The following is a 14,517-nucleotide window of genomic DNA, read 5'->3' as shown; positions in this document are numbered from 1 at the left end:
CATGAGTTCTAAATTTATTGAGCAGTGCTAACAGAAATATAACATGAGCTACATATGAAATTTAAAATTTTCTAGTAGCTACATTTAAAAAGTAGAATCTGTGAAATTAATTTAAATATATTTAATCCAATATATATAATACCGCATTTCAACATGTAATATGTACAGACACCCAATCTTCAAAATTCAGTGTGTATTTTATACTTACAGCACATGTCAATTCAGACAGAGCACATTCTAAGTGATCAACAGCCACAGGTAGTACCACACTGAATAGGGCAGTTACAGAATATGAATTAGGAGGCTTTACTGTCTAGGTAATAATCCCTATTAGAATGCTAGAACTGCTTTAGAGAATGTGTAAGTGTTCATCTTACTTGAGGATGCCTGCTTTTGTCCAATAATTTAAGACAGTTAAGAAGCAATGTTCTAATAGTTCCATAGTGTTTCTTATTTTGATTCTTCTTCATCATCATGTTGCAAGCAACCCTAAAAAAAGAGTTAATATCTTTACTGCCCATTCATCATTGTCTGCAAGACTCAAGCCTAGGAATGCTCTTGTTTTTTTTCCAACAGACTAAGAGCTATAAGAAACAACAAAACATTAAACTTTACATTTTATCTACCCACCACCAAAACATTTAAATTATGCTGTCCTAAGAAAGCTGAGTAATATTTGGTACAATGTATATGTGTAATTTTCCCCATACTATGAAAACCTAAAAGCATTTAAAAGCCTTGGATACTGTGGCTGTATGCTTTAAAACTTTATACAAGGCTACTTCTTCATCTTAAATTCTTAAAGCACTCACTTATATAAGAGAATGGCCACCGGCATTGTGAATGGATTTTGGTATTTGTCTTCAGTTTCTTCACAAACAGTAGTGAGGTCATAGAGCTTCACTATGTCACTGCCACTTGCTGGGAAGAAAACAAGTAAGCCTCCTTTTACAGCCGCCACCAAATCATTCATCGTTCACTCGAAAATTATTTAATACCCTACCTTTAAAGAGCCAATAGGTATGTCCTTCTTTGGTACAATTAGATTTCAAAAATGATAAAATATTCTGTGCAATGTCTTTTATGACTTTTGTAGAAAAATTAGAATTTTCCAAATTGGGAATTTCTTCTGTCTTTATCATTTCATATTTCTGTAAAACACAGACAGATGGACGGCAGTTTAAGAGAAAACCCAAGGAAACAACACCTTTCTTTTTAAAAAGCAACCAAATACATAAGTCCTGCAAATAGAGACCTATGTACCATGAAAGCTTTTAAACCAGTGGTTTTTAATCTTTTTTTTCTGCTCCAACCTCCCAAAGGAATCTTATCCATCCCATCAGCAATGGCAGTTCGCTACTGAGGTAATTCCAAGGAGAATCACGACCAGATTTATAACCTCAGATTTAGGCATGACCTTTTTTTTTTTTTTCTTTTTTTTCTTTTTTGAGACAGAGTCTTACTCTGTCACCAGGCTGGAGTGCAGTGGTGCAATCTTGGCTCACTGCAACCTCCGCCTCCCAAGTTCAAGCGATTCTCCTGCCTCAGCCTCCCGAGTAGCTGTGACTACAGGCACACGCCACCACGCCCAGCTAATTTTGGTATTTTTCAGTAGAGATGGGGTTTCACCATGTTATCCAAATGGTCTCCATCTTTTGACCTTGTGATCTGCCCACCTCGGCCTCCCAAAGTGCTGGGATTACAGGTGGGAGCCACCGCGCCCGGCCTAGGCACGATCTTCTGTTCTAACATGGAACAAATCATATGGAATACTTTTACTCCACTTTAATTATTTTCAGCTGGGAAGATGGTAAATGCAGGTGGACTATACCCAGCAAGATTTTAAAAAATATGTATTTCTGGCCTTTTCTTTCACTAGATACTAGAGTCAGTGGCTCAAGGAAAGAGAATCACTTGGGAAGTTTTTCTGGTAGACACTTCTCTTCCCTTCACCTGTGGAGCAGAGGGGTATGGAAGTGTCAGTAAAAGGAAAGGCCACATGGACATTACTATCACTATTTTAAAAGTGCCCTCTCATTTTTCTCTAGTTTGTCTTCTGTGCACTTTCCTAAACACCTCTTACCACATTTTCTGAAGTACTCTAAGACTAGAAACTTCAAATCAATTGGGATGCAAGACCAAACACAATTGTCTAAGATTGGTTTTCACCATTTTTTGTTCATCTGAAGCCCCCAATGTTGATTATTTCCTTTCTTAAACACACCTTTCCCATATTTTAATCTGCACTATTCTTGTTCTGCTTCTCTTTCTCTAAATGTCCTTCTCTTTTTACCCCTATGCAGACAGGCTCCAGTGTTTGATTTGAATAGATTCTCCTGGTGGCGAAATCTGACAGTATCTGGGCAGATGATGCTTCATTTTATTTCTGTAATGGCCAGGACTTCAAATGCTCACTGAACATTTTTATACTTTCCTCGAACTGAACATGTGACAAAAACATATTACCTTCCCTGTCTAATCAATTCAACGTCCTTATCTCATTGAATGACACCACCATTATTCTGGTCCCTAAACCCTGGAATCCCCTTTGACTCCTCTTCCTCTCTGCCTCACTAACGCTTTATCTGCCTCTTTCTTTTCTCCTGCTCCCCACTCCCACCCAGCCCCATGCTAAATGTTGCAATTTAGGGAGATGGTATAACAGTGGTTCTCAATCAAGACTGCAAACCAGAATCATATACCAGACTTTCTGAAAAGACAGAAGTACAGATCCTACTGATACTGGAACACTGGAGGCCCAAGCAAGTACATTTTTCAAGAGGCCACAAGTGATTCTGATACACAACCAGGTTAAGAATCACTGGGTTGGAACATAATGGTTCAAAGCATGTCCTCAGCCAGAGAGAGGCACAAATACTGGCACCACCACTCACTACTCATGTGACCCTGGGCAACTCACTTGAGCTCCTTGATCCTCAGTCTCTCTTTCCATCAAATAGGAATAACAGCATGTGAGGTAGCTAAGAAGATCAAATAAGGTAAAGCATTTAAAGCATTTAGCAAAGTGCTTGGATAAAAAAGCACTCAATAAATGCTATCTATTCTTACCATTGTTGATTCTTAACAGTTCCTCTCTAGTGGAAGTACATTATATTATTTGCAAAACGGTGCAAGGCCTCTGGTTTTCTTGCCTCTAAGTCCTCCTTGTCTGTCCTATATGCTATCTCCAAATTCATATTCTAACACAACAAATTTCCCCTCCCAATGCAAGGACTGCACTGCTTCCAGATTACCAACTGAACCAAGTCCATACTCCTCAGCTCAGCATTTAGGATCTCCATCATCTGACCATGACTTTTCCAACCATATTTCCAGCTATTCTGCTACATAAATCCTGTGCTCCCTAACAAATTTATTATCAATCCTTTCATGTATTTACACTAGACTTTTAAAATCCAGCTCTTCTTTTCTGAGATACTAGCTATCATTCAGGACTCAGTTAAGATGCCTCTTCTTCCACAAAGTCTTTCTTCCAGACCTAAATGGAAGTGCTCACCCCTTTCTCTGATTATCTGGACTTCTAATTCTTATCTGTCTTCTACTTTTCTCTCTGCACATTATTTTCAATTAGATTATCTCTTTCTGAGTAGCAACCAAGCGTATTCTTTGTTTTCCTTCAACAATTATTTATTAAATTCTAAATTTTTTATTTTTATGAGCCAGGGTCTCACTCTGTCACCCATACTGGAGTGCAGTGGCACAATCATAGCTCAGTGAAGCCTCAAACTCCTGGGCTCAAGCGATCCTCCAGCTTCAACCCCGCAAGTAGCTGGGATTACAGACGTGCAGCAACATGCCCAGCTAAGCGTGTGGGTTTTTTTCTAGTTTGGGTCTCATTATGTTGCCCAGGTTGTTCGTGCACTCTCAGCCTCAAGTGATCCTCCTGCTTCAGTCTCCTGAGTAGCTGGGATTACAGGCATGAGCCAACACACCTGGCTTCCCCCAACACTTATAATGGGGATAAAGTGTCTTCTAAATAAAATATGCTCATAAGAATCTGCTACATAAGCTATCTACCATATGCAATTTTTACAAGAACTTTCCCCAAAACTTTGCATGTACTGAGTAGATATTTGCATAATGAAGAAATGCCTCCATTGTATAGACACTTTCAGTTAATTATAAATGAGTGCCTGGCATTACAAATACAGGTTTTCATATATTTATGAACTTCCTCCAAATTACCTGTAAAATCACACTCCTATAACATCGAGAATTATGTTATCACCAACATAAATGTGAAAACACTTAAATTCAGTTTATTCACAGCTATCTTCCCTGCCAAAAATGCACTTTAGTACTTTAGGGCCATAAAAACTTTGGTGAGGAACTCTCTGAACCAATTTGCATTTGAGATATGAGAAAAATCACACTGTATCTTACCTGAACAATTCCATTTACATGAAAACACATCACAAGCTCTGGTACATTGCATATCAAGTTGTCCAACCAATAGTCAATTCCAGTTAGCACATTAATTGGTTTGTTGTTATCCCTAAAAATATACATTTCTAGTGTTATTTGGTTTAATTGAGATGTTCCTTAATGAATCATCTGAAACTTATTTCACCACTTAAGTATTTTAAGCTGTTCTCTCTAGACAGAAAATGCCACATATGCTTTCTTTCCTGATAAGGTATACACATGTAGTTTAGTGGTTATGCTATATTTAACATCTTTCCAAAAGCCTGCTTGTATTTCTAACTGACATTGATGAATTTTCCGTAATAGAAGAATATATGATAAGAAAGGACTGTGGGTCTACTGCCTGCTCCTAACACAACTTGAATAACAACTGACTACCACATAAGACTATGCCTAAGCTAGAATTCACACTGGCTAATGTCAACAAATACACGTAGAGCATTAAGAAAAATGCTCACAAGTAGTCAGTAGGAAGCTCTCTAACTAATTAAATAAACTCTCTTGAATAATCTCACAAGCTGTAGATTCCGACCTAAGACTAGGCCAGTCCAACAAACCTCTGGCTCTATTCAATTAGGTCTAGAATGAAGATTCGGCTATTGGACTTTCAGCATTTGTTGAAAGCAGCTCCTTCCTTAATGTGGCCATTTCAACTGGCAGAAGGAGGGAGGTGAAAAAACCTAGAGAAAGAGGAAGATGCCCAACTAGACAGAACACTGATTCTGTTTTTTGAGACAAGAGTCTTGTTCTGTCACCCAGGCTGGAGTGCAGTAGCACAATCTTGGCTCACTGCAACCTCAGCCTGATGGAACACTGGTTCTAAAGGAAGAATTTAAATACAAAAACTTGAGGAGGGGTCCAATGTTGGTTTACCTGAGACGTAAGCTGACTGCTGGGTATCTGCCTCCCCCAAATATGGGCATGTTGGAGCCCACCAACATATGGATATCTTCAAAGGTCCATAGAATATTCCGAACAAAATCATTTTTAAGACCCTGTGATTTAAAATAGGAAGATTATAATAAACAGTCAATCTATACTTTCCCCCCATGATCTACAGAAAGGCTTGAAAAAGGAAAAGACAAAGGAGACAAAGTCAGGTCCCAGAGCTATAAGATCACAAAGATGTTTAGAAAGCAATTTTAGGACCAAGTGGATTTTTTCTCTATCAATTTCAACTTAGACTAGTTTTTAAATGACGAAGTAGACTGGGGATTTGGTGTCTCAAATCGGACGCCATGGAAAGCATACCTGACTGTGCTCCCCGTCATTGAATAAAGTAGTCAAGTTTTGTTCTTTGGGTGCTGAGGCCACATGCCCCACTATGTATGAGGGTTCAAGAGGCTCACTTCCCTGTGAAAAGTGTAAGGATAAGGAGTGATTCTGCTGTCAACATTTCTTAAAATTGACCTACTTTTGAAGAGCATCACCAAAGATTCAAAGCACACACGTCAAATCTACCATTGTAAATTAGGCCAATACAAATAATAACACTCTTCACTGGGTAGCTTGCTTTGGGTAATGATCCTGCTATAGGAAGCTAATCACATTTAGATCTTACTCAGGTGAGACAGATTAAAGATTATTCTAAACTTTCAAAGTTTTTCATTCTTCTCTTTTTATGGTGCATCTGATTACCACTGCTCTTTCTGCCTACTCCATCTATCTTGAGTTTAAAAATTCCTAGGAAACTGGCCGGGCATGATGGCATGTGCTTGTAGTCCAGGCTACTTGGGAGGTCAACATGGGAGGACTGCTTGAGCCCAGGACTTCGAATGCAGCCTGGGCAACATAGTGAAACTCTGTTTCTTAAAACAAAAAAGAAATCCTAAGAAATATTCCTCCACCCACAGTTTGAGATACTCTATTATCTTGACAGTCTTCAATTTAGCATTTCTTGATGTGTGTTCCAGAGAACACTAGTTCCTGGGATACTAAATGCAAATTTTCCAGTCAGGTTTGATAGATTTATTGCTATTAAAACAATAAATATATACAATAAGCAATCCTGCAACAGAAAAATCTACTTTACCTTGGTAAAAACCAATGTTTCCCAAATTTATTTAATCTCAGAACACTTTTTGTTCATAAGATATTCTTTGGAATACTTTTTTTTTTTTTTTTTGATACAGAGTTGTGCTCTGTTGCCCAGGCTGGAGTAGTGATGCAATCTCAGCTCACTGCAACCTCTGCTTCCCGGGTTCAAGCAATTCTCCTTCCTCAGCCTTCTGAGTGGCTGGGATTACAGGCAACCACCACCACGCATGGCAAATTTATTTTAAATTTTATTTTTAGTAGAAATGGGGTTTCATCGTGTTGGCCAGGGCTGGTTTCAAACTCCTGGCCTCAAGTGATCCACCCACCTCGGCCTCCCAAAGTGTTGGGATTACAGGTGTGAGCCACTGTGCCCGGCCTGGAATACATTTTGGAACACACTTGGGAAGTGAGTCCTTTGACACTGGATAAACTCAGTCTACTACTCAATTTTCCAACCATTAGGAAAGTAGTACTGCCATTAAGAAATACTACTTTAAGCTTTTAATGTCAGTGCCTCAACGGAACCCAAGACAGGCATGTGTGTGTTGCTTATTCCACAAATGTCTCTTACTTGTCATCTGTGTGTGCCAATAGGCTTGGCACCTGCCTGGGAAGTGTGTGTGACTACAAGCACAGGTATCTCTCTCGCACTTCCACTGTGCCTTGTCCTCTCCCTTAGGAGTCCTAAAAGAACTTCCAACTCTTTTTTATTATTTGTTTACACAGGCAAGTTATCAACTTATGAACCAATTCTCAAAACACAGTTTGCCAGGCAGTTGCTTTAGTCAGAGTATGAGCTCTAGGTTACAATGTTCTCAATAAATGTCTGACTCTAAGGTCATTCCAGAGGCACCTATTTAACCTCTATAACTGCTTAACAAAGGCCTCAAACCAGCACTTTCAGTTTTTGGAACAAGAATTTGTGCAGAGATAGTTTGCAAATAAAACAAATCTCTAAAGCTGAAATGTAGGCAGTGTAATGTAAGTGCTCCATAAGAGACTCTTACGGCAGGCTAGCTCTGGGTAGGGGTATACCACTGCTACAATGATCTGACTGCTAGTGGCGCCTTGCTAACTGTGGGTGGAGTACATGGACACTGTGGAGTGCTGCTGGAGGAACAGGCCTCTGCAGGCAGAAAGATCTGGGTTTAAGCCCTAGCCTGAGAGTTTCACCAGCTGTATGACCATGTGAAACATCTTTTTATGAGCTTTAGTTTATTTATTTGTAAACTGATACCATCAACATGTACAATATGCAGCTCCGAGGATGAAAAAAAAACTTATACAAACGTACATATCAAAGTACATGGCGTAAGAACTAATAAATGACAGTTTGCTTCCTCCACATGCAAGTCTACAGTACCCCAAGTCTCCAAGAGGTTTCACAATAATTCCTAAACAAGGTAAAACCAGAGTAACACTGGGAGAAGGGTGAGATGGGCAACAGGAGAGTGGTGTTTGTATGATGTAGTCTTTTTTCCCTTCTGAATCATAGAACATCCCTACTTCTTGGTTGTTACCACTACGTGACTTGCATATTAATTAATTCCTTCCTTTTCCTTACATTTTTCTCATTTTTGAAAAAAATTTAAATTCATTGTAGAGTTTTATGGGACACTTTCTCTATTTTAAACCAACTGAAACTAAAATCGAGTGAAATGTATTTGCCCCCTGTAATTTGTGAAAATTGAAACTATCTGGTTGAATAGTGTTCAATATGTGGGAACAACACACAGCAAGAGGGAAGACAATTTATCACGGTACAGATCTTATTATCTATTTGTCAATCTATTTTTTTGAAAATAGACATGCTACAATTTACATCTACGGCTTTATTTTATTCTTTGATAGACACAATAAGGACAAAACTAAACAAGCAATAAGAAGAAACCAAGGGTGTAAGAGAGAAAACAGACAACAAAGTCCATTCTCTATTCCTTTCTAAAAGTTTTACAACATGCAAGTGGACTAAGTCTCTGGAATTTTATTCAGAAAATCTTAGAGGGATATTCTAGGCCTAACAATCCGACTAAAAGTTATGGTAAAAAGGTTAGAACTTAAATTACAACAGGCTTCTGAGTCTCAATATTTGATAGGTGCTTCCTACGTATCTAAAGTTAAGAATATGCTATATCTCTGAATAATACTCATCACTTTAAGGAGATAATCATTGATAAACATATCAGTAAGCTATTATAAAATAGTTTGACTTAATTAAAAAGTCTGATCTACCCACTTATAATAGCTCTTGTAAATTCTATTGTAAAAAAAGAAAAAGTATTTTTCCCATTCCATAAATTGATAGAAGTCTTTTCTGCCCCATTCCATTAAGTTGACAGAGTATTTCTTATTCCTGTTCTTTTTTTTTTTTTTTTTTTTTTTTTTTAACAAGATGTTAAAAAAGGCTTTGTCTTCCTAAGGGAATTTCCAGAATTAGCATTTAAGTACTAACCTGACTGGAAGCACTGGGATCTTCAGAAACTGAAGAAGGCATTTCGAAGGGAGCAGGCCATGAAGCCCCTTGAGAATCATTTGTCTGATCTGAACTGGACGATTCCTGCTGTTCTGCAGTAGATGGGACAGGCTGAGCGGCTCCATCTCCATTGATGCTGGCCAAAGCAGAAATAAAAAGAATCAGTTACTAAAGTTAACTTTATGCAACAGTCCCCCAGTTTATAAAAACTACACTCTGTAATTAAGCATACATCTTACAAAAAAGAAATATGGACAAATCTTAACAATATCATAGGGGCAAAACTTAAATTATTACTTGTATAAGCTTCAAACTAAATTTTAGATCAGAATTTCATTTTTTCTCTTTAAAGATAAAAAACTAGCCAAGTACCTGTAATATAAAAACTTGGAAAGAATTGCCTTTTGATACCAGTGTTCTTTGCTCTTTTTCTTCCTCTGCCACTTCTGATCAATCAGTCTTTGATAAAACTCTTTCAACCATGTCCAATCTCCAGTCTGGATAACATGAGATATACATAATTAATACACACACATAGTCAAAACAATGTTACCTAGTACTATTTTACAGAAAAGACTCCTTTTATTTTTTGAATACAGTTTCATAAACACATACTCATTAAAAACTTATCTTTCTGGGTCAATTCATGTCACCTTTCTTTTGTTTTTTTTTGTTTTTTAAAGGAAACCCCAGTCTTCCTCTTCTCCTAAGCCAGGGTGGGAGAGGTGAATCTTCTCCATAACATGTTCTTTAGCACCTGGAGTAGGTCACGCTTTGCACGCTGTATTGAAATGATCTCTATATGTGTTCATAACCCCAAAGAATGAACTGCTAAGGAGCAAGGCCTGTGATTTGTTCACTGCCACATCCCAAGAGCTTACCCAGTGCCTAGGCTCATACTCACACAATGAACTAAACTCTGGTCTTTTCAAAAGAAAGAGCCACTTATTTTAAATGTCATTTTAAATCACTATAACTTAATTTTCTTTATCAAAGCACTGTAGGAATATTCTTTAAAGACTGACTATGAACTATTTCTTGCCAGCTGAAGCAAAGTACAGAAATGGAGAGTAATCCTTGAGACACTGCAACAATGTTACTATATTTTTTCGAAGTATCCATTCTCAACAGGTAGGGAAAAACAGTCCTTTACCAACATACAATTTGAGAATCTAGGCTAAAGACAATCAATTAATTCTAATAACTGTAGCCATGCATCATTTAACAATGGGAATGTATTCTGAGAAATGCGTCATTAGGTGATTTTTGTCCTGGAGTGAACATCACAGAGTGTTACTTAGCGAAACCTGGATGGTACAGCCTACGCCATACCTAGGTCATATGGTACAGCCTATTGCTCCTAGGCTACAAATCTGTATGTGTGACTGTGCTGAATATCACAGGCAATTGTAACACCAGGGTATTTGTCTACCTAACATTGCAAATATGTAAAAATACAGTATATTATAATCTTATGGGACCACTAGTACATGTAGTGCACCGCTGATTGACATGTCTTTATGAGCACATGACTGTATTCACAGGAACAGCTTTTAACATTTCTCACATTTTGCAGGAGCCATGTTTCATGAGAATCTGTTAAGGAAGACATCAAAGGGATTTTTAAATTTTAAACTAGTCCCTTAAATTTCAGAGATTTTTCACAACTTTATTGGCTTCATCTTTTTTTCTTCTAAGAAAGAATCTGGCTGTTGGTATCAATAAAATAATTTTCTTCACCATTCTCACTCTCTTCTTTTTTCTTCATTCAAGCTTTTCTATCTTCAGTGAAACTTTTCATTTCTCGATTGCTGAAATTCTCAACTACCTTTCAACTTTGGCCATTCTCTGAAACAAAATCCTATTTCTAGTGCTCTTAAGTTGTTAAATAACGTTTTTCTGGATTTTTTCACAAAAGCATTACCTGAGACGATCTCATAAAGAGTTCTTGAATATCTAGCTCATCTAGTAGGAGGGTCCTTCCTATGCGGTGTACCGCCATGCTCACGTGGGATTTGCTGTAGGGAATTTTCAGGAGTTTTTTTATGTTCTTAAAAAATTAAGAGAAAAAAATAGTTAAGAAAGACTGTTTTAGCGTGATTTGGAATCTTTTAAATTTTAACTTCATTAATTTGAAAGCACAATAAACCTTATTTCCTTAAGGTTATACAAACAGAACTTTAAACAAAGAGGTACATGCAAACACATAGAGGTCAGGGCTTTCAAAACCACAATCATGTACACTTTGAGTCACCTTATATTAATGACAAACATCTATTTTTACATAATAGAATATCTTAAAATTAAGGCTGTATACGTCACATTGTTGTGCTGACCCAGACTTTTGGCATATCAGATAAAAGCCACTAAGGATCAATAGACTTTAGTAGAAATATCATTTGTAACTTTCAACTGGTAACATATACAGAATAATCCCAAACATTATGATCAGTTTCAATTACTATCATTAAAATATAACCATCAGTATTAATATTATTACCACAGCCAGTGTTTGGGGATTGTTTCTTCCTCTTTAAATAAAGATGCAGTAAAGAATGATACTTTAATAACAAAAAAAGATATTCAATAATCAGATAGTTTTATCTTATCTCATCACTAATTTCTCAAGACTTGCATGCTTGTATCATGTAAAACACAGCATGATATAAAACACCCAGCACAAAACACCTCCAAAATTACAGTAAGTGACAAATAATACTTACCTCAGAGTCAGAGACAACATCTACATCATTTCCCACTGAATCAATGAAGTCATATGCCATGCCAAAGCTACCAAAGAGAAAAAAGGCCACATGTTAAAACATCATGCTCATAATCATGCAAGCTGAGTTTAATAACAACAGTGTAGTTCACTGCTTCTAGGATACACATTTTTCCACATTTTAACAACTCTGAAATCAGGATATGTATCACCATTACAATTGGCAAGTTGTTTTTTCTTAGTGGTGCATAAAATAATGGTGTGTCTTAAAGTCAGTGGCATCTTATATTTGATAAAACATGGTAATAATCATTAGAAGCATCCAGTAGGAAACATTTAAAATAAAAACAATTATTTTTAATTTTGTAATCACAAAACCCAAAAAGTCTCCAAGGGAAAATAGTGAGTTCAAGACTTTATTCTTTTTAGATAGAAAGAGAAGAAAAACAGAAACAGAAACATTTATCAGGATTTTACTTTCTGAGATTGTGTTTCTAGTGATATACCTCTTTTAAAAAATAGGCATGAAAAAATAGACATGAAAAACCTGACACCAATTCAGCCACAAAAGGAAATGAGAAAAAAAAAAAAAAAAGTTAATCGAGCAGCCAACTGATGCCACGTACCACCTGAGGCACAGCTATAGTCTACAACACTGAAAGGGACCCGACATCACCATTTTCCAGTTACTAAATGGCAGAGTCAAGACACTTAAAGGACCACCTAACCGCAAAGCATGCTTTGTGATTTACCGTATGCCTGAGCCAAATTATTTAGCTTCCATTTTCTCGGGTGCAAAATAATTAACAGTGCCTCTCTCAAAGAGTGATGAGCATTAAATAAGATAAGCATATAAACTTGGCACAGCATTTGTATAGTCAATATAATCATTCAAATTTCTTCACACATTAAAGTATGTTAACAAATCATGATTGATTAAGCCACTCTTTTAAAAAATGATATTTGGATTATTTCCAACTTTTTGCTCCTATAAATGATGCTACAAACAAACAGCATTTTGCAAATATAACTTTTATCTTCTAAGACATTAGGATAATTTCCAAACTACCAGCTTGTAAAGTAGTAGTGTATTTGTGCCTCTTGCTACAAGTTACATGGAAATATTTTAGATTGAGCAGCTGAGATGGGGAGAAAAAAAAAGAGAACCCCACACATTAGATAGCCTACAACAATATGGACAATAGTACATTTTTCTCTATAGGATCTCAGGCTACTCTCTCAACTTTAAGTACCATCAGCAGAATTTCCAGTGTCAAAGTCAAGGTGCAGGTCACCCAACATGCTGGGTTTTTTTTTTTTTTTTGAGATGGAATCTTGCTCTGTCACCAGGCTGGAGTGCAGTGGTGCAATGTCGGCTCACTGCATCCTCTGCCTCCCAGGTTCAAGCGATTCCCCTGCCTCAGCCTCCCCAGTAGCTGGGACTACAGGCGTGTGCCACCACACCCGGCTAATATTTTGTATTTTAGTAGAGATGGGGTTTCACCATGTTGGCCAGGATGGTCTCAATCTCCTGACCTTGTGATCCACCTGCCTCGGCCTCCCAAAGTGCTGAAATTACAGGCATGAGCCACTGCACCCGGCTAATGCTGAGTTTTTAAATCTGGCCTTTCCAGATCAGTCAACCCACCACCCTTTAATGAAAAACTCCACAGGAAAGATGAAGCAATGTTCAGGGTTTTCCTCCTCATGCACCAAGTTGATCCTTTGTATTCACATATTCAAAAGGTATCCGAATTGGCTAAAATGAACGGGCTGATTGAACTTTGGCGGGAGAAACTCATCTTTGCTAATAACATGATGTAGACTTGAAAGCAGCATGAGCAATTGATATTGTATGTACATCTTCACACTGTAACATCATCTATTACCAGGAGAATAAAAAGCCTTTGAAAATCAAGTATCTTTCTCCAAAGATAAATCTCTCTCGGTAAGTTAATGCGCATTACAAATTGAATTTAAAAGCATATAAGAGTTTTACATGAGGGTGGAAGGCAGGTAACATCACCACTGACTAATATTTACCTTGAAAATGGCTTGCTTTTCTTGCTATTACCAAGAATTGTAGTTCCTGCTGGCCCTAGTTTGGCACTCTCTCGTAACCAGTTGGCAGGTGGGAGTTTCAAGTCTGTTTTCTCTTCAAGGCGTGCAAATGCTGTTCGAGGAGGGGCAGAAGAGTATTTCACCACAGCTCGGCTCTTCACTTCATTGCCTCCAAGAAATAAAGCTGATCCCTAATTAACAGATTGGATGAAACTTTAATGAACATTACTAGGAAAGAAAAATCTCACCTTCATAAAAAGAAAACAAGAATCTGTCACACCAGGCTTCACAAAGGACATATGCCACGTTACTAACAGCACTTAATAATTAATTCCAGCATAAATGGTAACACTTACTTAGTTCTTTTACACCAATTTCAAAGAAAAAAGATGAGTGAAGGGGTATGATGATTATGGTTATCAGCTAGAAAATGGACCACCCACTCTTTTAAAATTTATTCATATAAAGTGGAGTGGCAGAAACCCAGAAGACTCAATGATGTTATGTTAACTAAGTGCAAACTTTAATAAAGCCTATTTTCAGTATTAAAGATGTATTTTAATTTTTTTTTTTTTTTTTTGAGACACTGTCTCACTTTGTCACCCAGGCTGGAGTGCAGTAGAACAATAACGGCTCACCGCAAACTCCGTTTCCAGGGTTCAAGCAATTTTCTTGCCTTAGCCTCTCTAGTAGCTGGGATTACGGGAGTGCACTATCATGCCTGGCTAATTTTTGTATTTTTAGTAGAGACGGGGTTGCACCATGTTGGCCAGGCTGG

General features: G+C 37.5%; 1 protein-coding gene across 2 annotated transcripts in view; it reads right to left on the bottom strand.

Moving 5' to 3' along the window:
• Positions 1-14,517, bottom strand: part of EDRF1 (erythroid differentiation regulatory factor 1) — a 45,554-nt gene that overhangs the window by 29,955 nt on the left and 1,082 nt on the right. The window contains exons 2-12 of one of the 2 annotated variants that reach the window (XM_032281971.1): positions 13,722-13,930; positions 11,680-11,746; positions 10,881-11,006; positions 9,329-9,453; positions 8,936-9,092; positions 5,698-5,799; positions 5,320-5,441; positions 4,405-4,516; positions 1,004-1,151; positions 813-921; positions 378-489 (exon numbers count right to left, since the gene is read on the bottom strand). In XM_032281971.1, coding sequence (XP_032137862.1) covers positions 378-489; positions 813-921; positions 1,004-1,151; positions 4,405-4,516; positions 5,320-5,441; positions 5,698-5,799; positions 8,936-9,092; positions 9,329-9,453; positions 10,881-11,006; positions 11,680-11,746; positions 13,722-13,930 — 1,389 coding nt within the window. The remainder of the gene's footprint in view (positions 1-377; positions 490-812; positions 922-1,003; positions 1,152-4,404; positions 4,517-5,319; positions 5,442-5,697; positions 5,800-8,935; positions 9,093-9,328; positions 9,454-10,880; positions 11,007-11,679; positions 11,747-13,721; positions 13,931-14,517) is intronic. The other variant, XM_032281972.1, reaches the window with a different exon arrangement.

The sequence above is a fragment of the Sapajus apella genome, unplaced genomic scaffold (assembly GCF_009761245.1).
Source record: "Sapajus apella isolate SASKATOON/1434 unplaced genomic scaffold, GSC_monkey_1.0 scaffold13, whole genome shotgun sequence".
Lineage (NCBI taxonomy): Eukaryota > Metazoa > Chordata > Mammalia > Primates > Cebidae > Sapajus > Sapajus apella.
Note: the sequence above shows the minus strand (reverse complement) of the source record. Positions and strands in the feature narration are given on the sequence as shown.